The sequence below is a fragment of the Zonotrichia albicollis genome, chromosome 13 (genome assembly GCF_047830755.1).
Source record: "Zonotrichia albicollis isolate bZonAlb1 chromosome 13, bZonAlb1.hap1, whole genome shotgun sequence".
Taxonomy (NCBI): domain Eukaryota; kingdom Metazoa; phylum Chordata; class Aves; order Passeriformes; family Passerellidae; genus Zonotrichia; species Zonotrichia albicollis.
Window position 1 is genome coordinate 13792018 of NC_133831.1, and position 27988 is coordinate 13820005.

General features: G+C 43.5%; 1 protein-coding gene across 2 annotated transcripts; it reads right to left on the bottom strand.

Moving 5' to 3' along the window:
* LRP3 (LDL receptor related protein 3) lies at positions 1-27988 on the bottom strand. 2 transcript variants are annotated; one of them, XM_005492541.4, is made up of 7 exons: positions 27029-27988; positions 22183-22230; positions 14290-14428; positions 5494-5702; positions 4115-5201; positions 2230-2362; positions 1-832 (listed from the first exon to the last, which is right to left on the bottom strand). In XM_005492541.4, exons 1-7 carry the CDS (start codon positions 27093-27095, stop codon positions 26-28), a joined length of 2490 nt encoding a protein of 829 aa, XP_005492598.1. In that variant the 5' UTR covers positions 27096-27988; the 3' UTR covers positions 1-25. The 2 variants fall into 2 exon arrangements, with proteins under 2 accessions (XP_005492598.1, XP_074407178.1); XM_074551077.1 differs by lacking the exon at positions 27029-27988 and adding an exon at positions 25396-25417.

A 27988-nucleotide genomic window follows, 5' to 3' on the forward strand; every position in this document is an offset into this window, starting at 1 on the left:
TACATGGACAAAACAAAAATTTTTATTAGCAAACAAGTAAAGATTCATCATCACTGGTATTGTTTTCAGAGAGGGAAGTAGATGACTGTAACATTGGCACTTCCACAGAATGGCAACAAGCTGCATGAACACCCAAAGGCTCCTCCTGGTATGAGTTAGGGCAACATTGGTTTTGTCCATTCACTTGGATATGAACATTCATAGGGCTGTCTGGATAACCAGACTCCCACTTTTTTAAGGGTAATCTACATGGATCTTCACTCAGTGGATGACTTCCACTTAAACTACTGTCCTCTGGGACAGTCCTCCTGGATACTGACCCTCCATGGATCGTTTCTGTAACGCTTTCAGATAAAGGATCTCTGAAAGCCTTTCCTGTATCTGCTTTACTGCACTGCTTAAGCTCTCGGTCAGAGTCAGCACTTAAAGATTTATTGGTGTGTCCAGCCTCAGGCTCTGCGTGTGCTGCTGTGCAAGTATTTGGCTGGAAGGTGCTGGAAGGCGATGGCTCTGTGATTTCAGTCTCTGGCTGCAGGCTGCTACATCCAGCTTCTTGTGGGGCCCTGGCCTGGCCATTGGCCTCGGAGCCGGGTGCTGCTGGGGAAGGGGGAGGGCTCCGAGCAGTCCCAGCAGCACTGCTGATGATGCCATCCCCCAGGGTGGTCTGCGAGGTGCGGGCAGGTGTCAGCAGGGGGATCTGTCCTCTCACCCGGGGCCTGTGGAAGAGCCTGCTCCAGAGGCGGCCCAGGCGCCGGCGGGACGAGCTGCGCCGTGAGGAGTGGCGCCGCATCTGCCTGCGCATGGCCGTGCGGATGTTCTGCAGCACGGAGGCCTGCAAGGCACAGGAGAGACCAGCATTGCACACACTGCAGAGACTGCTACACCCTCCTCTCCCCATGAATACCTCCACTTTGCCACAATACTCAGACTCCATCCCTGTGCTTGCTTCTTAAATGCGTATTATCTAACAAACTATTGGAGAACACCAAATGTAGCATTCACATTCGCTCAACAGAGAGAGATCATTCTCTCTCCCAGGTTTTTTCCTGGAGAAACTCAGACAGAAGAAGAGAAAACAATTCTTATCCCTACTTGCTGCTCCTGTTGTTTTTGCACATGTGGAATGTGTTAGGAAGATTGTTTACCTGAAGGGATTTGGTAATTGGATACTGGGGATGGTTGTTTATATTAATTAACCATAACCAATCACTCAAAGCTGTGTTCTGGCTGTCTTGAGACAGTCACAGGTTTTTCTTTAGTATTCTTTGTAGTATAGTATCTCTTTAATATAATATAGTATTAATGGAATATAATATAGTTTAATAAAGCAGTTATTATTTAATATAATAACTAATAATTTATTAGTTATAAGTTATTAATAAGTTCAACTTTCTCAATCAATGGAGTCAGATGCCAACCATTCCCTGCATCAGGGGTTCCCTTCATTCTAAAACCAAAGACAGCTCTGTCTGTACCAGAAGTCTCATAGATTCACAGAATGGTTTAGCTTGCAAGGGACCTTAAAGATCGTTTAATTCCAAATTTCCTGATGTGAACATCTCCCGCTAGACCAGGTTGGTCAATGCCCCATCCAACCCTGCCTTGAACAGTGCCAGGGAAGGGCAGCCACAAATTCTGTTCTTTACAGTGTTTCCTTTATGAGTTTCAGCTACGCTTGTCTGTCCAGGAAGTTAATTTCCCACTGGAGTAACAAACTACAAGTGTTTTATCACATTAGGAACTGTATCTCAGATGGGTACTTCTGAACCATAAAGGAGTTTTCAGAATGACTTAGTGGCCTGCCAGTGTAATTTACCTATAAATGAAAACCAATCATTTTGGAAAATTAACAATTTTCCAAAAATCCTGCTAATAGAGACTTTATTTTCTTATCATTTCAGGTGTATTTACAGTATCAGCTTGAAAAGCCTTTTTCTTCTATCCACTTTGTGACCTTTCTATCTCTCCATTCTACCTTGATGTACAGCAAAAGTGATTCTCACTGCTGCTTCCCAACAAATACATTCAAAATATGTTCAAAATATATATTAAAAATATATAAAAATGTGTTCAAAACTACCCACAGCAAGATCTGTGGCTCTTCAGCTCTGTGTAACACATACACATTTTTATATTACTTCCATATAATTAGCCACTGAAATACAGTTCCAGATTGATTGTATCTAATTTATAGCAGTTTGGCTGCTGAAATAGAAATTGTCTGCATACTTGTGATGCATTGTAGACAGGGAAGTCTTCCACGGGGGGGATGAGTCCTTGTGCAATCAGCTGGCCGTAGGAAGGTGGAGCTTCCCTCCGCACAAACTCCGCCTCCAGCCGTGTCATCTGAGTCTCAAAGGCTCTGGAACACAACACACAGAAAGCATGGAACACAACAGAACACACAGAAAGCATGGAACAGAACACACAGAAAGCATGGAGCACAACAGAACACACAGAAAGCATGGAACAGAACACACAGAAAGCATGGAGCACAACAGAACACACAGAAAGCATGGAACAGAACACACAGAAAACATGGAACAGAACACACAGAAAACATGGAACAGAACACACAGAAAACATGGAACACAACAGAACCACACAGAAAACACGGAGCACAACAGAACACACAGAAAACATGGAACACAACAACAGCTTGTCTGCATCCCTCACACTAATGTATAAAAGTGTTGCCACCTTTCTCTTCACAGAGAAAAGCAAGAAACAATTCTTCCCAAGAATATTTCTGGGTTTCACATTCTTTGAACCTCAGAGAAAGAAAAAACAATTCTTATCTCATTTACTGTTCCTGTGTTGTTCGCAAGGGGAATGCATTGTGGAAGATTGTTTACCTGATGGATTCTGGTGTGAGTGCTTTGATTCACTGACCAATTGGATCCAGGTGTGTGTGTTGGGCCTGTCAGCTGACAGTCACGGGTGCTTGGCAGGTTCAGTTTAGATGTAATGTAATATAATATAGAATAATATAGTATAATAAAGTAATTAATTAGCCTTCTGATAAGATGGAGTCATCCTCATCACTCCTCTCCTTTGTCAGGGGCAAAAATATCTACTATATAAGAGCACTGCCAAAGGGCTCATGCTAGGAGTAAAACCACATGAAAATCTTATCAGGATGCAAAAATAAACAAAAGGATGAAGACTACAGGGTATAAACATGAATTAATCAAACCAGCAAACTCTCTAGTGCAGTCTCAGGTTGGACACTGTGACAACTGAAATTTTTTCAAGTGGCCAGTAATTGTGCCAGTAACAGCAGCAACTTGTTCAGCTAGGGCCCAAAGGTTATTTTGGAAAAAACATAAAGAACTGGAAACAATCACACAACAGGGCAGCTTGCAGTGCAGAGAGGTTTGCCAGTCCTGCCACAACAGAGGCACTGAAGTTCCCACCTTAGCACAGCAGCTCTTTTGCAGGTCGTTAATCGTGCAGATTTGATCAGGAGAGAATGTAAAGCACACTGTTCAAAACACAGTGTCAGCAGCATAGCACAGGGCTGGTGCAGGTGAGGAGATGGGAACCAGAAAGTTCCTTATGAATCCTACAAGGCAGAACCCACTTCTCCCAGGCAAAGAAACACACACACTACACCCAGAATGAGGCACACAGAACCAGGGGAAAGGGGCACAGCTTATACCATGGACAACCACTGAGAATAGGCCCCACCACAGCAGGACATTGCTTTAAGCAGAACTGAGACCTGGAGTATTTGGGGAGGGATGAATGGCTGTTCAGATTCAGTGAAGACTTCACTGTAACAGTTCAGCATTCAGTTTTTGGCAGGGGCACAGGGTTTGTTGCAAGGGGATGAGAAGGAAAAGGCAGATGAGGTCACAAACAGATTCTGCCATACTGCACAATAACCATGTACTTCTCACAGACCACAGAAGAGCTGCTATTTCCACTCACTACTCCCAGAAATCTTCTCTGAGTCTAATGCAGTGAAAACTATTTAGCTGTCATCAGGTCCTTGGATTTGATTTCATAGCATTTTGCAAATTCTCTGGTTAAGAATTGCCTCTCTTTTCCTTTTAACAAAACAGAAAAAACCACCACAGCTATAAAAACATCAACAAAGCAAAACAATTACCTGTACTCCCTGGTCCTCAGAGAATATAATTTAAATGCACAACCCAGTGCTATGACTAGCAGCAAGCCACACACGAGGCTGCCAATGAGGGCAGCTGTGATGACCTTCCTGGGGACGATCACCAGGCAGTTACGCTCATCACTTCCATCCTGGCAGTCCTCTTGCCCATCACAGCGCCAGGTCTCAAAGATGCACAGATTTGTCCCACAATGGAAATTTCCTGGCTGGCAAGTAAAGCAGTTTTTTTCATCTGAGCCATCTGGACAGTTCTTCTGGTTATTACAGCGGTCAAGTATTGAGTAGCAAAGCCCACTGTTTCCTTCACATGGGTATTCATTCTTCTGGCAAGCAGGACAGTTCTCCTCATCCTTGCCATTGGGACAATGCCACCAGCCATCACAATGCTGCTTATCTGTGAAACACTCCTCATCACTTCCACAAGGGTGCTCCCAAGGCAGGCAGTACCCTTTCACCTGATACGTTGCATTGAATCCATGGCCAGTGCTCTTGGAGCGGGCATGGTACGAGACAGTGAGCTGGCCCTTGGAGGACTCCACACTCACAGAGTGCCTGTTGTTGTGGTGTGAGAATGTCTGCATTAATTTATCACCTCTCTCTCCAATGCCATCATACACCTTCACATAGTCATTGTAGCCCAGCTGCAGGTCGAGCTGCAGCAGCACGTGCCGGTTGTCCTGCGTGTCCACGTACCACGTGCAGCGAAGGTCTGACCTGCTGTGGTCTGCACGGAACAAGTCTGGGGAAGCAAAAGATCCATAAAAATTCCCCAGCCTTTTGCCACAGGAAAGATCAGGACAATTATCTTCATCAGAACCATCCCCACAGTCTTTAACTGAATTACACCTCAGCTCATTTGGCAAGCATTTGGTGGAGTGCCCTGTGCTGCACTGGAACATTCCTGAGGGGCAGATGCTGGATGGAGGGTCTGTTGGGGGGACAGTGCAATTCTTCTCATCTGAGCTATCACCACACTCATCCATGGAATTACACTTCCAGGTACTGGGAATACACTTCCCATTTGCACAGTGGAATTCATCTGACTGGCACGCAGCCTGACCTATCTTTCCTGTGAAAGAAAAAAAAAATCAGTATCAAAAAAAAAACCACTATCAAAACTTTTGGAACGATCTGATATCACTTTTTAACATCTATATCATGCATGTCACAAGCTAATTAGTCAGGCCAGTACACTTCAGCAACACTGTTAAAAAGCCACATATAAAAAATATCAGTGTTACCCCACCAATACCTTACAGTCATCAACGGCCCAAGATGCTTGTCAAAAAAAAGTACTCCTGTCTTGCAAGTTTTGCCACAGAGAGTATGAAGTGAAGCCAAAAAACCCCCCAAGATTTTACCTCTAATATAAGAAAGGCGAAATCCCTGAGCCTGTCCTGAGCTTGATGCATCTGAGTGAAAAAATATCCACACATGGTCCCTTGCAGAGATGAAAGATGGAGGTATAGAAGATCCACACACTTTGTACTCCTCCCTCTTGGAAGATGGGCCAATCATCAACCAGTCTACTGCACACTTCTGAGAGTCTTCCAAATCAAAGTTCTTGAAGCTGTTCAGAACAAAAGAAAGCACAAGTTACAAAGAGGACATGTATCGGGAGCAAAGGCTAACAGAGAAAGAGACTCCAATATTGGGCCGACTTTCTGCATCAAGCAGTGCTGACATAAAGGTAACAATTCAAAGATAATGAAATACATTCTATATACCACCCTGAGTATACAGAAACAAAGCACATCCCCTAATTTGGAAGAGCACCCCTCTCATAAGCATAAACATCACACCAAAGTAGCTCCAAAAGCTGAAAGAATGAGTCCTCTTTCAGTCAGTCCTTGAACAAAACTGCTTCCTAAAATACAGATATGAGGAAAAGCAAAATTCCAGAATAAATTATACAGAAAATAGATTAATTTCAGCAGTTACTTCCAACTGTACAAGTTATGAAACTAGGGATGACAGGGTTCACCACTGTCTTGGAAAAAGAACAATTGAAAGCAGTACAAAGAATCCTAAAGGGCTAAGTATGAGAGACAAATCCACTCTGTGAGCCAGGGATGGGCAAGGAGAGACCAAGAAGAGAATAGGGGTGGAAATGGAACCTAAAATCTAACACCATTATGTTTTAATTCAAAGATTAAAATATTCTATTTCTGGGAGTGCAAGTGCAGAGCAAACAAGACTAGAACACAGTCAAATTTCTAACCCTTCTGCTGACACAAGCCAAGTGATTATTCAATAGCAGCTGATCTGGTGCAAAGAGGAGCCCTGTCTGTTTGCAGAACACTGAACACAACTGGATAATAACCCCTACCTGTGGCTCAGGAACCAGATGTGGTATTTGTTGTCTGATGAAACAGATTGCATTTGTATGCAGCAATCTGCAATGACAATAGCAGATTGCAGACTGCACAGAAAAGCATACTCATTAGGAAAGGGCACACTGTTCAGAACACTTAGAAATGAATTTTGGTCCTTTTTTATTTAACTCAGCTACACCAAATTAACTTGCTAGAAGTTGTGCATACTCCATGCAAATATCTAGACAGAATTTTCAGAAAGGCAGAAAAGGTATTGCAAAATACAGAACTCTTTCCCTAAATGATTTTTCACAAAATCAAAGACAAATTCTTTGAAAAAGATAATGGAAAGAATTTTCTGATATCAATGTGTATTTACAACAGGCTGTCAATGCCTGCCTGATCTTGACCTTTGAAGCTGAAAGGGAAAGAACAGCAACTATGTAAACTAGCTAATTCATTTAGGCAGGAGACAGCCTACCCACACCTCTAGGTCCTGCCAAATACATTGGCTTAATAACTCTCAAAAAAAAAATGTTATCAGCAAGAGCACGAGAAGGTAAGTTAAAATGGAAATTAAGAGATGACAAACAACATATGTGCAAGGACATTCCACCCAGAAATGTCCTTCCTCTTCTTTCTCCCACCAACCTCTGTATGTCTTCTCAGCTGTGAGGAAATATTCCCACAGCACTTAATTCTTTGCTATAAGCAATCCCATCAAGCTTCTGAAACCAGCATATTTTGCAAGGAAGTTTTAGATGACTGTGCAGCCAAAATAAAAAGATTTAAGTACTCAGCCATTCAAAGATAAACCAGAGCATTTCTGTTACAGGTGCTCTGCATAAAATGTTTTTAATGACCAAGAAGTGAACAGCCACTGCACCATGAAAAGGAATTACCCAAAGCATCAGGGAAGCTGTAGGTACTCACACCAAGTTTGTTTGTTATGTGAGATGTGAGCCAGCATTACTGAGCTACCACAGCAGTTTTGCTCTCTGTGACTCATTTTGGCACCACACATCATGTAGGGGTTCTATCATCTCCTTGGAGGATTGTTCATAGGAATTTTTAAATGAAAACTTTTTGACTAAGTGTTAGAAATACCCATATGCCAACAACAGACGTTCTTAAGAAAAGGGAACAGTCACAAAATCAAGAAATGGAAATTGAAAATTGGGAAGGGGGGGGGAATTACTAAAAATTTTTATTTTTGTATGTTACAAACAAGTTCATTTACTACATCTTTTGGTGCTTTACTTTTGTAGTTATTTTAGATGTACCATAATGACCCTTAGAGATGTCAACAAATTGTTCTCCTATCTTACCCAGCTCCCAGCACTCCCACTGGGTCCCACAGCCACTCATTCTCCTCACTCTGCTGAAAAGAGCTACTTTTGTCTATCAAGTAAATAATTCAGCATGGTTACACAACACAGACTGCACAACCCAAGGGGAGAATGTACCCACACAATAAGCTGTCTATAACTTACTTTAAAAAGCATTTCTTTCTAGGAGAAAAAGAAAAATATTTAACACTTTCAAGATTCATACCAAGGAATAGTGTAGAAAAGTCAGCCACATGCACATACCTTGTTTACAAACACCTTTGCAGGTGACAGCAATACTCTCAAGAGGCTGCATTTGTGTACAATTAATACCTTTTACTTGCACCTTAGAAGTCTAGCAATGTACATTGCTAATAAACAGCTTTTTTTGGTTGTGGAAAAGGAGCAACCTTTAGTTCCAGCTTCCAATGCAGAAGCCCAGGCATACAGAGGATAACTGATTTTCCTGAGCATCACTTGTGGATCTCAGATTCAGAGCAGAATCCCACATTTCTTCACTGACAAATCCAAACTTCAGCCACAGAGTACAAGGGTGATGAGGCAGAACAGACTTGCAAGGAACCACTGTGGTTAAAGATTCTCCAAGAACACCGTGCCTCTCAGAGATACACAGGCTACTGGAAAAAATGCCTTGCTATTCAAAAAGGGAAATACAGAATATTCACAAGAACAAACGCTGCTACAAAAACAAACATCTTAATCCCAAGTGCCCAGAAGTTTCAAACACAATTTCTCTGTGTGTGTTCTTGTTCTAATGTGAAGTTTTATGTGTAATAGATACCAAAGCAGTTAGAGAGTTTCTTCTGCTAAGAGACAAAGCAAAGTCAAAGCAATTATGTTCTCCCTTATGCAAACTAATCAACAGATGTATTTTCAACAAACTTTCCTTTGATTAAGGCATTGTCACTATTTCAGCACCCTTTTAAGTTATACCCCTACTAGAAGCATAATTTTCCTCATTTACATTGATGGTGATTTTACAAGACAAAAGCATTATATACTTGAACAAGCTCTCACCACAAAAAAACCACTATCTTCTAAAGAAATATGAAAACAATTTGAATACCTATGTTTGCACTTGTAAGTATATAAAATCTGGCTTCACTTCATAATGTATTTGTGACAAGGTTTTGTGTCAGAGGTTTCTGCCATTCTACTCTGACATTAATGATTTATTTTGGCCAAGACTCCTGAATACTGCACTCAGCCTCTATTGCTTAACTTCTTTCATCATCTCTAATTAGATCTAGAGCTGCTCTGTTATATCCTCTGAAGAATAACTTAATCCTGCTACCCACAAAACATTTATTTACTCAGCTGAGCTTTGTCAAACTGGAATGCAAATTTTTCTATCAAAAGGATTGAATGGGTATTGGTATACATTGGAAATACAGGACAAAGACTTGTGCTTGTACTGCTTGTAGGACTACACAGCCACTGTACAGTCTTTGGAAAAGTACTCAAGCCTGTAGGAACTGATCTTGAGGGAAGTCCCAGACCTTTTGTATCAAAAATCTACATTTTTTGTGAATGAAAGAAGGAGCAGGAGCCATACTGAGAGTACTCATGTGTAACATCATCCCTATCTCATGCAGCACCAGCCAGTGCCACAGTATTTTTAAACACCTTGGGCAGGGAAGCACAGGATTTGAGAGGAAAAGCAAAGACAGTTCTGCTCAGTCCCTAATCCTCCCCAGCAAAGCCCTCTGACAGTTCTGCAGGAGTGGAACAGGGACCCAGGGGTGATCCTACCATGCAAACTGCAGGGCACAGGGTGTTAAATAAACTCCATTCCAGCCTTACCCCCTGCAACCCCTGCTCCAGACACCCCCTCCACCCCAGGGCTTCAGTAACAGAGCAAGGCTCCCCTGCCTGGTGATAAATGCACCCTTGGCACCTGGTGATAAAGGGAACAGAACCTGCCTTTCCTCAAGGCTTTTTTTGCTCCCCACAAGCAGAGCACACAGCCCTAGTTCACAGGGCAGGGAGAGGAAAAGCAGTAAAACACTGGTATTTCCAGCACCAGAGCTAGAATGTAAACAAAATGCAACACCCATCACAGAACATCCTTTAAAATGGCCTGGCCTTAGGCTGCTCTCACTGCTACCTGTGGATCTCCAAAACAATACAGGAATATAGCAGGAGACTGGTGTACAAGATCAAAATTATTGGATCAAAATTTGCAGGTTTTGTTTCTCCTGTGTGATGGTGTTCAGGTGAAAACAGGGCTTTTCAGGTGAGGGAAGAGATGAGAATGTTGACTCCATGTTCAGAAGGCTTGATTTATTATTCTAAGATATATATATTACATTAAAACTACACTAAAAGAATAGAAGGAAAAGTTCTCCTCAGAAGGCTGGCTAAGAATAGAAAAGAAAGAATCATAACAAAGGCAGCTGCCTCAGACTCTCTGTCTGAGCCAGTGGGCTGTGATTGGCCATTAATTAGAAACAACCACATGAGACCAATCCCAGATGCACCTGTTGCATTCCACAGCAGCAGATAATCATTGTCTGCATTTTGTTCCTGAGGCCTCTCAGCTTCTCAGGAGGAAAAATCCTAAGAAAGGATTTTTAATGAAAAGATGTCTGCGACACTCCTGAAAGATGTTATTGTCTTGCTCTTGGAATGTCTCTTCCACGTTTTTATAGAGAAGTACAACAACAGCCAATGAAACACTGAAAGTATTCAGAATCTGAGGATCAGAACAACCCAGTGTGAACTGAGAAATGCAGCACTAAGTATTGTTTTTACTGAATTCTGCAGAAATCAGTAAACTCATCTGAATCTTTTTCCAGTGAAATGACACTGAAATAGAAGAACCAACAGTAAACAGACCTCCAGGAGTTTACAGGAAATTACTGTATTACTCATACATACCAGTTTTTGCCTATGTACTCACATGAAGTAACAGCCTACCATGGTATCTTCCTATTATCTATTTTTACATTGCTGGAAAATACTCCATTAAACCAGACTACCATAAACACACATTAATAATCTATATACATATGAGAAGAATGTGCTTCCTGCAAAACTAATGCTTAGCAGAGCTTAGTTTTTTGCCATCTGCACTGAAAGGAACAGTAGCAGCTAGGGAAGAAAAAGTACTTCTATAAATAATGTAGGGAATTCTCCACAACCCTTTCAGTAATTTAGGCACGAGGGACTACAGATTAAAGAAAAAGAAAGCTTTCTTAGTAACTGGGAAAGGACAAACATGGGATGCAAAATCTGAATGAAAGCAATTAGTAAATAAATAAAAAAGTAAATGTCCAATTTGGCCCTCTCAACTAATTTTAAAATTGGAGAATAAATATTATGGATAGGTCAGTAAAGCACAGTCCCAAAATAAAACCGTTCAACCAATTAAGCAAAAAAAAGTTATTTCTATTTGCCAACTTCTCACAGACAGTGTAGACTGTGAACAACTGATGACTTAATTGGCTCATTAAAAACTCCTGCTTAACCACTGAAGCACAAGGACCTGAAGTCAGGAGAGCTCCATCCCACTCCCAGCTCCCAAGCAGCAGCTAACTGCATAACCTTAGACAAGACACTGCCTAGCAGGGGCTATTTCTTCAACTAAATGGCTATTGTGAGGTTTTCTCCAATTAATGTCAAGTTCTGAAACATATAAATTTGGTAAACAGATTGTGGAGCAGTCCCTTTAACTCTTCACACAATTACAGACCAGCAAGAATACATGAGCAGGCCTCAATTTTATGCAGAAATTGAAACTCAAATGGTATCTGACAACTGCTTTTTTTCAAAGCCACTGAAGTGAAAGCCAATGAAGGTGATCCCCTCACCTCAATTAATAAGAGACAGCTTGAGTGGCTCACTAAGGAGATTGCTTTTCAATACTCTTATCTTGAATTCTGAACATGGGGAACATTTTACTTGCAGTCCCCTAAATTCCAGTAATAAAATAATAAATTTATACTCCGGCCACACCAGGGTTAATTACAACCATCAAGTAACAGCAACTGCTAAACAATTTTTTTTCATAGCTGTGAGGAAACATAAACCTATAAAGCCTGTAAATGATGGTACAGAGGCAGTTACTGCATATGATGTGTTTATATGATCTGACATGGTTTTATATAATCCTCTGTGAAAAGAAGGACAAAAATAGAGAAAATGGGTGGGAAAATCAAATAGTTTCCAAAACAAAAACTAGCAACTGACCAGCTGAATTTAAAGAGATAAAACACAGTCCTGGAAAAGAGTGGCTACAGCTTGTTCACAGTCTCAATAGAACCATTCCATCAGACACACAAACCTGAAAGAAACTATTGAATATACATACAGAGTGATATAAGCCTAAGGAACATAAACTTCCTGTTCATGGGAGAGCTCCCTCAAGGATTTATAAAAATTAAACTATAAAGCAAAACAATAGGCATGGAAATGTGAGGATATGAAGAAAACACATGAAAGACAGACATTAAGACATAGCTTCTAAAGGAGATGGCCACAGAAGACAGCATCTTACACACACATGTAGATCTGGTCACTGTTCTACTGAAAGCTGCTGAAAAATAGGTTTATAAAAAATAACCACCAAGTGCAAACAGTTTAGAAAAAAAAAAAACTTTCAATTGCATTTTTATCCCTTAAAGACTCCTGCTGTATCTCATTTTATATTTCCCTTACATAACACCGCTGTCTTGCTGTCAATGAGAATTCAAGATCAAAGGAAGTGCATACTGTGTAACACAACACAAAGGAGATGGGCTTTTCTGAAACCTTTCAAAATGCAGATGTTAGCACAACAACTGTGTTTGATTTTCCTAGGAAAATGTAAAAAGCTACTCTTATGCCCTTACCAACACATTGTTAGAATAAGAAGCATACCCAACTGGAAAGCAGAAACATGTTTGCATTTGAAACCCCCCAGCCTAGGCAAGTCAGCTCCTTTAACATCCCTGCCATTGCAAGGGCAACAGCCTTGTCAAGGAATCCTCAGATGCTGTAACATTCTGCATTTCATACCTGCAGTGAGTCATTCCAAGCACATTTATAGTCCCAAACACAACATCACCAGTCCCTGGGATGCAAACACGTTGTTTCTATTGTTTGCATGTGCAGAGGAGGGCAGGTATGGCTGTGCACTCAGTGAGAGAAAACAAACCCATTCAGAAATCTTGCCATTCATATTGCTGTGCACACATCTGAATTGTACACACATTATTACCAGCTGCCACACCTCATTTGTTGTTTCTCCAGCCTGTTACACTCACACTTGCAGAAGAGAGTTCTAATTCTAACTGGACTCTGGGACATTTTCACAGCCTAAACTGCAGTGTTATTCTCCAGAGTCAAGTCCTGTCTCTCATTTGCCTGCTTTCTCAGCTTCCAACAATTTCTGCAACAAATTCCCCACATCCAATGTAGTGTAAGGGGGTTTAAAAGCATGTTTCTATTTATGAATTTCAAATGCTGGCAGGTATTTACTACATGACTTTTGGTGAGTAGTTCCTATTTTGAACCACGGATGCTGGAGCCTTCCTATTTTCCATTTGTGGCAGATTTGTTTTCAATTTCTGAGCATCTGCACTTGAAGAGGTTTTGCAACCCTTTTAAGCAGCTGAGCAAAAAATGAGCAGATGGTGTCAGATGTTTAGCAGTGCTAAACCCACCCAAAAAACTTTTCCTAGGTTTTATTTTTTAAGTAAGAAATTCTTGGCTCATGAAGGACCCCACCACTAGCCCAGAGAAATTAGGCACATTCACAGTATGCTCATATTATACCCTAAAGATTCTTCACAAACCATTTGCAGTACATTTTAGTCTTTATTGAAGAGCATTTTTCTAGAATTGAGCTGAAATTGTACCACAAATGCTAACTGTTATTTGATTTGTTGGAAATAAATATTAAGCAGAAAAGCATGTATCTTTTGGTAAACAAGTAACAATAAGCAATAATTATCTTCAACTGTCTATTAAGCATAGCACCATTTCAAGACATTGGTGAAAATGCTATTTTTTTTCTAAGAATTTTACATTTCCACTGAAGCTGTTGCAGGTTTTATAGCCTTCACCTACTCCTATTTATAAGCAATGAAGGGAAGGGGGACTATATAATGTGAGTAAATATATTTGCTGTTTCCCACTCCCTCAAATGTCAGGGCTATATGGAATCTCACACAGGCATTGTGAAGATAAATACATTAAAAGACCACAAGTGACTTCTGTAATCACAGATGTCAGGAGCAGCCTACAGAAACAAACCACAGTGAAGCATTTTTAACTAGAGAGAGGTGCCCAACCTAGAACCATGTTCCAGGGTAACCAATAAGCTACAGTGAAGCATTTTTAATTAGAGAGAGGTGCCCAACCTAGAACCATGTTCCAGGGTAACCAATTTCAGCTCTCTTTGATCAGCCAGTGCCTCTGAACACAGCCTCACATTGGTGTATCAGGTAAACTCCCATTTTGTTTTGTTTCAGCAAAGCAGTGCTTTACCTCCACAAATATCCAGCCATACCTAATTGTTATCATGTCTCCATGATCTCCTTGGATGTACCAGCTGCAGTTTATGGCTGGAGGGTAGTTGGATGGCCAGGAAGGGCTGTAGATGACTCCCCGTCTCTCTGTGTGCTGTTCCAGCTCTCCACTGCAAGCAGCTGATAATAAAGGGAGAAAAATAATATTATTAAGGCTTTGACTAATCAACAATTCATATTAGCTTCAAGAGCTTTCATCAAGTTTCTGGAGACTGCAGACATATGAGAGTGAACAGTTTTATCCCCTTACTGCTCTCTTCCTTGCCCTGTTTTTTAATTAAGACACCCACACCAAGTGTAGGTAAGCATAACCTGCATTTCAATGCAGGACCAATCAATAATCCTGTATGAATTTACCACAGGCCACAATCAATATTACTGCATGGATTGCCAAGAGGATGTGATACAGAAATCCTTCTGACCAGCCTCCAAAGCCTAGGCAGGTCACCCAGCAAGTGAAGAACATTCATATTAACTGTAAAGTAACTAGGAACTCATTTTGTTGTGCCATGTTCCTGGCCATGCTGTTTATTCTCTTAACCACATGAAGAGTTTGTGAGGGTTAAAAAAATATCACCACCCACCACACTCCCACACCTCCCACAAAAAAGTAAACTGCAGTCCAATGTTAAATGTTTTCACTGAACATTACTAAAGTACTCTAAATTCCTTCTGAACCCACATAGATGGGAAAAAATTCAAGACAGGGAAAGGAGCAAACAAGGCCAAATAAAGCTCAGCATTTTCAAAGCACATTTAGTTCTTCCTATGGAAAACAGCAGGCTTTATCAAATACTTTTAATTTGTAATTAAGCAATTCAAAAATGAAAATTAAATGTTCTGAGGACAAGCTGAAAAGCTGTTCTGATAAGAAAACACACTCCAAGCAGATTACAAGAGGGAAAATTCTCTGCAATGCAATAGCTATTCTGAACATTCTCCAAAAATATTATTTAAACTATTTTTAAAACAAATTACTATCTAGAGCATGACTTGTGGACTGCAGCTGAATATTTCATTTTTGAAAGAAGCTTACATTCTTGTAGCTGAAAAATACAGAAAGGGAAAAAAAGATTGCCTATACCTTGTCACCTCATACACATCCAAATACACTGCATTATAAATGAGAGATTTACAGTATGGCTTGAAATCCAGCCACACAAATACACCGCTTTCAATTCCCAGCTGGGATCAGATTTGGCTGCACTGGGGGCATGGAGGAAGGATACCAGCACAGCTGCTTGGCTGCAGTCAGGTCAGGTGGCAGGGCTGCAGCACATCCCCTCAGGAACCTAGGCTGGCACTGTTCTGTTTGTTCACACTAAGCACTTTTGAAGTGAGAGCCACAGGAATACAAAAAGCACCAGGTGAGTAACTTACCTGAGGCAAAACATAAAAATGCTATTATTTCTACTCTCCACGTAGAGCATTGCACTGAAATACAAGTATATAATTCCTACTAGTTTCAAAGGCCAAAAAAACATACAGAATACATAAATACATGAAAACATCTATTTCCAAACAAATATTTTGCAGTAATGAAGTTACAAAAACAAGAACAAGATTTTTGTTATCGCATTTCTAGAACGAGAGTAGCTCCATGCCAGCTGCTGGCAAATACTGAGATGCAGTTGCAATTACAGAATTATAAAAGAAATTTAAGATCCACAGGACTTTCCAACTCCAATTCTCAGTTTCTTCGGGTCTATAACTGTGCTTCTCCACATACTTGTTACTGCATCAACATATCACAGTAGCAGAGGACCAAGAGCTAGCAAACATAAAGGAGCTGCAAAGGCTGCATCTCCTGACTGCCAGGTTAACAACACTTCAAAATGGGAAGGAAACAGAAAGTGAAAGAACAAATACAGCAGACAGCACTATCGAGAAGCTTCCAGTGACACCTGTGCAAATATTTCTGCTGTCCTTGTACCATATTATGTTCTGGATTAATATCCCTTATTCATAGTACTTGCAATAAAAAAAAAAAGAGTTAAAATTACACAAAACTGATTTAGTTTCTATTCTGAGGAAGTCCCACTGACAGGCTGGTGGCTCTGCATGAGCACTTCCATTCACACATCCATCAGTGTAGTTAGGGGAGCTATTATTCTCCCAAATACTTGTTTCTCAGTTTTAGGAAGTAATTACAAAGACTGAGCAATAGTTATTTTACTATCCCAGCTTTTCTGAAGTAATATCACTACATATTTTCCTTTGTAATCATTTCCTTATGTAGAGGATCTTCTGTAACATCACAGTTCAGGTCTTCAGTGAGAAATGCTTTTTCTTACTAACACTGCACATCTGATAGAAAAGTGAGGCAAGAAAAAAACAAGTGACAAGAGAAACAGATTCTTCCTTTCACCAGAAGAACTGTAGCTGTGCAAATCTAAGGCCATAGCAAGGAAAGGGCTGCACTAACACTAAATGCCATTTTTGGCAGCTCATCTGACAATGGCTATTGTTGCCAATACTTTACCACGGCCTTAGCCCCTCTGACACATATCAAGCTTTTCAGACTTGTCCTACTCAAAATCAAAAGGACAATTGCTTAGCTCTTGCCAAGGGTCCTGATTTGAATGGACCGCAAATCTGAATTAATATCTGTTTTGGCTTAAGACAATTTAAAAGAGAAGCATCTGGGTCTAGCTATCTCCCTCAGGGATCGAAATAAGTAATGAATGTAAGTAGATTAAGTGAGAAAACAGCCCTTTACTAAAAAGCAGAATAGCAACAGTCAGAAACTGTGGCTGAGACAGTTTAGTCAGAGACAGAGAAACAGAGAACTTTCCCAGGCATCGTCCTGGAGAAGTTGTGGGAAGCTCAAAGAAAAGAATTAAAATAATTCTTATCTCAAGTCTGTACACCTGGTGTTTGTGAACATGTGGAATGTTGTATGTGATGTTTATGGACAACTAGGTGTTGTTCCTAATTAAACCAATTGTGAGAGGGGTGTTGTTTGAGAACCAGTCATTTTGGGTGAACAATCCTGCCTATAAATATCTGAAGTTCCTAATAAAGTTTCACTTCGCGCCTCCTGAGTTTTAGAGTCAATGCCGTTGCTTCTCACCGTTCCTAATCCAACGACGACAAGAAACAACAGCAAATAACGACTGAATACAAAACTGCTCAACCCTGTGGACTCCCCAAAACAAAAAAGAGACCCCAAACAAAAATTGCCAAGCACAAGCCCCCAAGGTGTGCATGCAGTCAAAGGACAAAGGGAAAATGGTGTCAGTCGTTTCTCCACCGCCCCGCTCCGTTCTCTTATCTCTCACTGGGCTTATCTCCTGTGGGCTGGAGCCCTGCCTGAAGTTCTGTGGGTTCAAGGCTGCCAGCTCACGGAGGGCACCTGTGCTGCTGGAGGCAGGGGCAGTCAGAGGGCGGCCGGGCAGGATGCTCGGCCGGCAGCGGCTGGAACGGGCGGCAGCGCCCTGTCCTCCCGGGGTCCCGAAACCGCGGGGAGGGGACAGACCGACAGGCACCGGGGCTGGAAATGGCTGATGGCTGCTGCTGCTGCCTCTCAGAAGACACCGAGCTTGGGGCTAGAAACGGCGTCGCTGCAGCTTCCCTTATCTCCGAGCCCGCCACCATCAGGGGCAGAGAGGCTGCTCGGGCAGCTCTTGAACAACGCGCCAAAGCAAACTCGCACACACCATTCACAGACACACAAACTGGCACACACCACACACAGACACAAACACACCGCTCACAGACACACAAAATCATACACACCACTCACAGACACGCAAACTAGCACACAACACACTCAAAGACACACAAACCACTCACGGACACACACACATGCAGACACACACACCACTCACACACACAAACTAGCACACACCACACACAGACACACACCCACACTCACAGACACACACACCACACAAAAACACACGAACTCACACACAGCACAGTCACAGACACACACAAGCATTCACAGACACACAAACTAGCACACACCACACTCACAGACACACAAACTCAACAAAGCACTCAAAGACACAGAAGCTCACACACACCACACACACACACACCTCATCACACACACACCGCTCCTGGCCAGGGACCCTCCGAGATACAGGAAGGATTTCTGGGCACAGATGATTATGGGGTACACTGTCATTATAAAAGACACCAAGACAGTATTGCCAAAACTTAATTACACTGTTTTAACAACACATCCACGGTCCCCTAAACCTGTTGGAGCAAACTGGGGACACACACATACACCCCTCCCAAAACCACTGTAGTGTTTACCCAAACCTCACTTAATTGCCTCCTGTTTTTGGTGCCTTTTTCCCCACCAATGCTCATTATTACAGGCTTTGCAAGCATCAATTGATCTCCTCCTAAAGCAGCCCCTGCCCCTCCACTCCTTGTGCCCTGACTGCTGCAAGGAAGAAAAGGTGAAATATCCCAGCACAGCTTTCAGCAGCTCTTTTTCCACACACTTAAATTTTGAAAGAAATACCTTTACTAAACACAGCCTTCAGTGCTAACAACAAAACGGTAAAACCACACAAGGGCAGAATTTTATACTGTTGGAGCTTCATAATTAATAAAAGGGTCCCAATTCCCTCCTCAGCTCCTGGCCATGAAGTCTGCAAAATCACACACGTGCCTAAGTACTGTGTTAATAAATACTTAGGGCTTCAACATGACACTGTGATTCCTTCAGGAAAACAAAGGCCTGCTCAAATTGCCAAAACATCTAAAGGAAAGGGAAGTTCCCAAATAGAAAGGCACAGTCCTGGATTCTGTAGACCTTATCATCAGTTACAACACAAAAGAATAGTGATAACACTTTTTCAACAATTCGCTGTCTTTCCACAGCCTTTCTGCACAAACCTAAAAGAAAAGTGAAATCCCAATTCACTAAAAACTCCACAGTGCTTAAATTTCCCACTGCTTAAATTTAGCTTACTGAAGAAACATAAAAATACAAATTCCTGGACTGTCCAACCAACCCACCAAAAACTTTACTGAGATGGCGTTTTTAAAAAAAACATAAATTATGAAATAATTAACAATAATAAATCTTCCACAGTTAAAAAAAACCCTAAACAACAACAACAACTAAACAAGCAAAGAAAAAGAAAACCCCAAACTTAAACAAATGCCAGAAGAGATTTGAGTTCAGAGAGTTTCTGTCAAGAGGATATAAATCTTAATGAGGGCATAAATCTTAATGAGGCTTTCTGTAACAATCAAATGGATTTCTTCTACTGTAAACAGCAGTAGATTCCCTCTGCCAGTTAAGTATGCCACAAATACGTACAATGAAATTTCCAAAATCTTTACATTAATAATATTACTCTTATTTTTGCAAGAGTAACTGTAATAAAACATACATTAAGCTTCAGCAAAGGACAGAACTGAGGGTACTATGCTGTGCTGGAATACATTTTCAGACAATCCCAGACAAAAATAAATCCTGCAGCTTCACATTCTTCTGCACCAGTCACAAGGAACACATCCCAACCATCTGCTCCAGGATAAAAGATGTTTTGCACTTGCCACAGGAACCTCCTCTCAAACCCAAATTCTTGGCAATACACATTTCCTCAAGTAGCTCTCAGTGTCAGCAGGAAACTCTCCCCAAGTTCTCACAATGCTCCCTCAAAGGGGGCTTGCACACGTGGTTTAATGCAGATCCCTTATGCCTGTGGAAAATAAGACTTCAGGCTCCCCTTTGCTTTGCCCAGGCTCCAGCTGGCTTTTTCTGTCCCTGATCAGAGCCAGTGAAGGCAGAGTCCAAGGGTTCCACCTACAGATGTGACAAAACCTGAGCTCACACTGCTCCATCAACAGGCCCACCTGGCTTGGTGTGAGCACAGGTCAGAGAAGCTGCACAGGGATGGATCCCTCTGGTGCAATGACCTTTGTGGATCATTTTCATCCCAAGCTCCAGTTACACCATCAGGAAATAAGCTAACTCAAAACTGTATGAAGACAAGAAAACATGAAGGCTACAGTACTCTGAGGTTTTCAGCATACTTGAGGAATAAAAGCCAGATGTTACAACTCTATTTCTAGTGAAAAGAAAGTGTTAAAAAGCAGCAGAGCCAACTGGAAGAAGCTTTACATATTTTAGGCTGGGGCAGTGTCACCAGTCCAAGTAAGCAACAACAGTAAGTAACTGTGTAATTACTTAATTTACTTTCTGTAAACTCATGCATCCTACACCAAACAGATGCCAAACTCCATCAAAAGCTAAAGAACCATCCAGGCAGAACATACAGGATATAAGTGACACTCTGTACTTTTTCCAGGGAAACAATGGAAAATACTGTCTTGCAAACAACATGTCCTGCATGGCTTGACCACACTTCCTCTAATTTAAGGCTTAATTTAAGCAGGTTACCTAATCATAAAATTACTACCTTCTCCTGATTTAAACCTTCTCTCAACCCCCAATTTTGACTTGAACACTCAAGCTCCAATATTATTCAATCTACTGTCCTAGAATTATTTTTCTGTTCTCCAATATCCTTTCCTCCTATCTCCCTTATTTGCCATTTTCAGTTTTAATATGAGTTGCAGCCTCTCTGGGAATAAAGTACATCTACACATATGACAGTGGATTGACAATCACAAGAAGGTTTTATCACTGAGAAGACCCTGACTGCAATGTTCCCATAATATCACTAAGTCACAGCACTGCTAGAGAGAAGGAAATTACACTAAGTGCTGTGATTCTGGTTAAATTTCCACACTGACATTCATGAGACATTTTTAATATTCTTGTTTTAGCTTCTTCAGGAATGAGCCGCTCTCCCTGACTTGGTGCTCCCAGGCAGACTTCCCAGACACAGTTTTCCTCTAAACATAGCCAGCACTACAACCTCAGCCTCAAGCTTACAATTTTTATCTATCACTGACAATGATGCAGTCCATAATCCTGTTGTGGTTTAAACCCAAGTGGAAAATAAACCCCATAGCCACTCCTGTCCCCCAGCCCTCAGGTGAGAGAGATGAAACACAGATTAGGGGTTGAGATAACAATTTACTGTTACTGGAACAATTCACAATTTAACAGCAACCAGATGAGAGAACAATCAGTGACAGTGACACCACCGATGACAGCAGCACCACCAATGACAGCAGCGTGTGACAGAGGGTGATGGCCAAAGCCCTTGGAGCCTGACAGGGACAGGGTGGCCAGAACACAGGGACAGGGCCAGGAGTGACCAGAGCACAGAGACAGGGTGACCAGAATACAGGGACAGGAGTGACCAGAACACAGGGACAGGGCCAGGATTGACCAGAGCACAGGGACAGAGCCAGGAGTGACCAGAGCACAGGGACAGGGCCAGAGTGACCAGAACACAGACAGGGCCAGAGTGACCAGAACACAGAGACAGGGACAGAGTGACCAGAACACAAGGACAGGGCCAGGAGTGACCAGAACAACAGGGACAGGGCCAGAGTGACCAGAGCACAGGGACAGGGCCAGGAGAGACCAGAACACAGGGACAGAGACAGGGCCAGAGTGACCAGAACAGTGGCGTGGCCTCCGCATGGCACCTTGGCCTTGTCCCCCCACCGAGCACACATGGGGACAGCCCTGGCACAGGGACAGCCACCCAAGCCTTGGGGACAGCCGGACAGCAATCCCTCTCCTTAGTGACAACAGGATGGTAATCCCTGGCCTTGGGGACAGCGGGACAGAGATCCTTCACTTTGGCTGACACCGGGACAAAGCCCAGGAAGACCTGAAGTCCTAAACTTCCAAAAATGTCATCGTTAGTCTGTCTCAAACAAATGTCATTTAAAAAGTCACTCTTTCAACATCTCTCTGCATGAGGAAGAAACAGTAATAGCTCAAATGAACAGGAAATAGAGGTAAGGAAAGTATGTCTTACCTAATGAGGTAACAGCACTTTCTATTTTCCCAGTCAGGAAGAGATTCACTGTGTAAAGACAGAAAAACAATGTTCAGACAAATTCTAGCAGCACAGGGTGGCAGTCAATAGTTAACCATTCCTGGGGTGTTAGCACAAATGCATTCCAGTTTCCCAAGAAGAACTTTGCTTATCTGCACAGGCAAGTCGTGTAATCAACTGTTATCCTTCACTGTAGCTAAAACAAGTCAATACACAGTGGAAGTTTAGTATCTCTGAAACAGCTACCAAAAGAAACAATTGCCAATCTATTTTAAATGATCTCCCATAGGATTCATTTTAATTGCAGAACACAGAAGAACAATCACATTAAAACGCCATTATTATCCTTAAATACTTCTCTGAATACAGCAAAGTTTGCTCCCCCCAGGTAAATGTCACCTTGAAAATCAGCTGCTCAAGCTAACATGATTGCCTTGACTAAGCAAAAGCAATGAAGTTTTCAACAAGGTCCACTAATACAATCAAAACAGGATGAGGCAGTACTTGCAATACATATCTGACTTGCAAATTAAGTTCCAAAGACTCTTCACTTTCTCAAGTCTCCTCTCACAGTGTATACCATTAAAGTGATCTGGAAAGAGTAGTTATTGCCAAAGAAAATGTGTCCTGTGTCATTGTTGCTCCAGAAGTCAGCATTAACATGTAGTTCCCTTTTAATTTCCCCACGCAGCGTGTCCCACTGACCGCTCTCATTTCAGCAGTAATCTGTAATCTACAAAAATAGCCTTTAGTAAAATGACAAATGCTTAAAAAAATTAGAAAGGTTTAAAATGTTACCAAAAACTTCATTTACAACATCCCAGCCTGAGAACTCACTTTGGCTTTATTTTGCACATGTTAAGTCCTAAATCTTTTAACAGGCAATCTCTTGGCAAGAATTTAGTTAAAAACATCATTTAAACACCAACAATAGGAGAAGAGAGGAAGAGAAACCATCCCTGTTCTAAACAGTCGTTTAGGAAGCAGCTGACAATTAACACTATTTATGGCTCAGAGGGGGCCCCCATTGTCTTCAAACTGTCCAAACACATCCCTAAACAATGACCCTTGCCCTACCTTCTGTTATAACTTAAACCGGTACAAGAAGTACTGAAGGGGTGGAAATAAAAAACAAACCCTCAGCTCCCCAGTTCAGGCCCAGTCACATTTTTCAGTCACCACCACACTGCAGCAGCCCAGGTGCCTACAGCTGTCCCTCCATGGTTCATATCTGGCTATCCAGTTTGGATTTTCTCCTTTTGGGAGGACCTCAGAGCTCAGGATGAGGTCAGGCCCTACAAAACAGAGAGAAGGACTGCTCCTGGGGCCACTCATCACAGACTTCAGGGCTCTATCCCAGGGACAAGTGACCTCCCCCTCCTTCTAAGTCTTGGGACTGAGCTTTTAGGAATACACAAAACCAGGAATGGCAGTCTATGTAATGCTACAGCTTGAGGAGAAACACACCTGAGCCACAGACTTGTGTTAATAAGCATTATTATGATGTTCAAAGGACCCTAACAGCACTGGTTTTATTACATAATTAGCTAACATCTGTAACATTTGTTATATGACAATAACAGTGTGCCATGTCATTATTTCCTCTTTCACAGAGCTGGTTTGCTCTGTTAGGTGAGTAAGAGTACCTAGGAGCAAAAATCCTGTCCTGTACCAGGAAACAACAGCCCTGTTAACTCTGGCCAACAGCACATCCGTTTGTGACAAACTCAGGATCACAGCAGCAACAGCAACACAACATTTCCTCATCCAGTATTAAAGTGCCACTACTTCTGTAACCATAGTAATATAGTCCTAAAGACTGAGAGGAAATTAATCCATGATTGTGTCACAAATTTATATTCATGAGAAGTCAAATACTTGGTTTTGCTCCAGAGAAAGTACAGGAATATACTCTGCAGAACTAATATCAGCACAACTGAAAGGAGGGTTTGAAGATACAATGTATGGAAGAGTCTGGGTCTGTACTACCACTGGAATCTTTCTTTATGTTTCCCACCTGAACACTCCCAACAGCCATAACAGAAACAAGCTCTGAAGCAGAGGTTTCCTCACATGGCTTAGAAGAGGCCCCTCTGCCCTTTAAATGGAAATAAGTAGGATAAAGACAAGGGGCATAACAGAGTAGAATCAGCCAACTCAGAGCTGCATTACAGAGGACTTTTAAACAGAGACCCCCAGCTTACTACCACAAATGCAGTGGTAAATATAGGCAGCTTGCACACCACACCTGGCAGATACCTAAGAGAACACCCAAAAATACTCCTTTATCTCTGCAAAAAAACTTTTATTGGCTGCAGTTGCAAGTTCTTCAAGAAGTCAGCAAAAATAGCTCTTTAAAATAAAATCCAAGTCTCACACCAGATATTTTCCCAAGCAACTGAATGTTTACAGTTTCCAATACCCATTTTGTTCACTCAAGACCATGAAATCAAACCGCAGGAGCACTGTTAAACCAGCACCCAGCTCTCAAAACTGGCAGAGGCCTGTAAGAAAGAACAGCCATTCCCTGCTGATTTTCTTGTCTCTTGTCAAAATAAAACAGGTGAGACACTCAAGTATTAGAAAGTTTCCTAGATGCCCTTTTTTTTCAACTGTTGAGCAGTTATGGGAAAGCCAGAAATAATCCCTGAAGTGGTTCAGTAGGCTTGAACCCCATGCAGGAAAGTTACTGTGCCATTCATGTGGATTGCTAAATAATTCTCAGGGTGAGGTTTTCAGCTTGGAAAGTGGCTGTTTAGATGAAAAGGGAAATTTACATCTTGGCACCTCCAAAACCAAATGACAGCTACCAGGCTTTCCCTACAGCCAGAAGGAGAGACTTCAGTTTCACTGATTCCTTCTTATTTGGTAACTTTCTATGTCCTCCAGAATTTCTCAAGAATGATAAACAGAATGGCTGCACAAAAGAGCAGTTGAAACAAACCCAGTTCCAGCCTTTGGAGCAGCAGTTTACAGATGAGGTCACACAGCAATGGTCAGTGGCAGTGCATTGGTACAGACACCAAACACCCACACACAGCCCGAGGGAAAACAAGGAAAGCATGGCAAGGACCAAAAACAAGGATGAAAGGAAAGGACAGACAAGCAGGAAGTAAAACATAAAAATAGTTAAAGTAGCAGCATTAAATTCTTATGGGTTCACTAAAGCAAAATACCTTACAAACTTCCCACCTCTCATGTTTCTCAACTTCCACTACTGTCAGTTGTGCAAGGAATAGGAATAAAACATTCCAGCTGAAAAGAAGAGCCAGACAGTGAAATTCTAGAAGTCATAGAAAGCAGAAATCTACTAAACTTTCAGCCTGACATCACCCACACCTAAACACAAGAAGTGTTCTCACTTCAGCTCTGGAGTTTACATAACCTTTTATTATCTCATTAGTCATTTTAACAATAACCATGCTATTTATGTCAACTAGTAACAGGCTTAAGAAAGGTCTGACTGGGCCACAAAAAAAAAAAACCTAAATAAAATTTTTCAAAATCCAAAACATCCCCCAAAAAACAGTAAGAAATTCAGAGATAGAGGGAAAATAGGTATCTTTCTCTAACTTTAAATAAGAAGTGCAGTAGATATTATCCTTATGCTGTGCACATCTCTGAAATCCTGTTAAGACTCTGCAAAAAAGAAGAGTTGTGCGACCTGGATGTTCAAAGTGTTTTATAGTTTAGCTAGCTTTTTACATTGCACTTACGTTAATTAAACTAGATACATTTGAAATAACCACAGCAACCTTTAAACTTCAACTTCCTACATTTTTCTAGGTAAGTGCTGATGTTAAGGAAGTGCTTAAGGAAGCGCTGATGTTAAGAAAGCACTTTTACACAAACAAGCAGTCTGATTTACAGAACAAGCAGTCTGGCCACAAGATATCCCTTTCTGATCCTTTGCACAACAAATAGTAACTGTCACTCGGGATTATTAAAAATTAACTCTAATCCACTTCATTAGCACAGAGATGTGAGTTAAAGCATTCTGCATCAAGGAGCTGTGCCAGTTTACCAAGTAAGTGTGGAGGGCTCAGCAGAGCTCTGCTCAGCTGCTCCTGATGCGCTGCCCCACCAGGATACCCTGGCAGAGTTAAGGCAGCTCCAGCAGCTCCTAACTTCTCGTGTCCCTGTTAAACACGCCGGGCCTGTCGTTCGCTCCTTCCTGTCACAGCCAGGCGCTGACGCTTCTGCCGAACAAAAACCATGCCCTGCCTGAACGGGCTGACAGACTGGAAAGCAGCGATACGCTTCATCACGTTGCCATAAATTAACACCTGCTGAGAAGCAGAGCGGAAAGCAACGGCTTCAAGCAGAAGGGAGGGAAGAGAGCAGAATATGGCAGAGACACGGAGGGAGAGGAAATGTTTCTTCCTGCTGCCACTCAAAAGAAGCGCCGGGCAGTACCTGGCCGAGCCCGCACCGCACTCCGCACAAGCTCACAGCCCACGGAAGAACCGCTGATGCCTCCTAAACTTTTTTTTTTTTTTTAATTCAGGGCTATGCGAGGTTATGGCAGCGCTTCCAGAGCCAAGGGCAAGGCAATGGGTTCCGCTGGATCCGGCAGCGCTCTGCGCGGCCCCACACGGCCGGGCACGGCAGCCCGAGCGGCGCTGAGCGAGCGGAGCCGCGCCGGCCCGGGGCCCGTTCGGAAGCGGTGACGGGAGGGGGCTCGGCCGGCACCATTCGGGCGGTGCAGCCTCGTCCCATCCCGCGCCCCACGGGCACTTCCCGCAGGGGAGGAGGGGGCCCAGCGGTCCCCAGAGCCGGTGCCCGGACGTGCCCCGCCGCCAGGGAGCGGCCGGGCCGCACTCACCCAGGCAGATAGCAGTGAGCGGCGCCAGCGCGCCCTGACGGAGCTCCGCGGCCGCTGCCTTCTCCATGGCGGGTCGCTGTCGCCTGCCCTTCAGCGCGGGGGGAACCGCGGCGGCTCCGCGCCCGCCGAGCCGCTACGCCGAGCCGCAGGAGTCCTCGGCGGCGCCGCCGGCCCGCGGTGCCCCGGCCCGCCGGGGAGCCGGGAGCGGAGCGGGCGGCCGGCGCGGCCCCATGGCCGGCCCGCGCTGCCGCTCCGGGGCAGGTGGCACAGAACAGACCCGACCGCAGCGCCGCCGCCGCTGCCCCACGTGACGGGCCCGCCTGCGAGCGGCTGCGGCGGCCGGGCCAGACAGCGAGGGGAGCGCAGCGCCGCCCCGCTCCGCTCCCTCCACGCACACCTGAGGGGCCGCCGCCAGCAGCCGGGCGGCGCGGGCGGAGCGCGGCCGGGGGCGGAAGGGACGGCGAGGGCCGAGCCCGCCCGCGCAGCGCCGGCCGCCGCGCTTCCTGTCAGGCTCGGCTCTCCCGGCTCCCGCCGCGCCCCTGCGCCCGCGGCCATGGTGCCGGCAGCCCGCGGGCCGGGCCCAGCGCTGCGCCCCGCGGGGCCGCCCCTGAGCCGGGCCGGTGCGCGGGGTTCCGGGCCCAGGCCGGGAGGCCGCGCCCAGTGCCGCCGCCAGCCCCCGGCCGGGAGCCGCCTCGGCCCTGCGGGTCGCCCGGATGCCTTTTCCCGGCAGTTTCCTCCGGAGCTACGCTGGGCTGGCTCCGCTGCAGCTCCCGAGAGTGAAGGCTGTGATCGGTGATGGGCGCACGGAGAAAAGCTCCCCAGGAGCCCGGCTGCCCTTGGAGCTCTCAGCGCCTTCAGCCGTACCGAGCGCTGGGACCCAGGCCCGAACCTCCCAGGCCCTGCCGAGCGTGAAACAACTCATCTGTCATCGCACAGGTAATGTATCCACAGCAAGGCAGC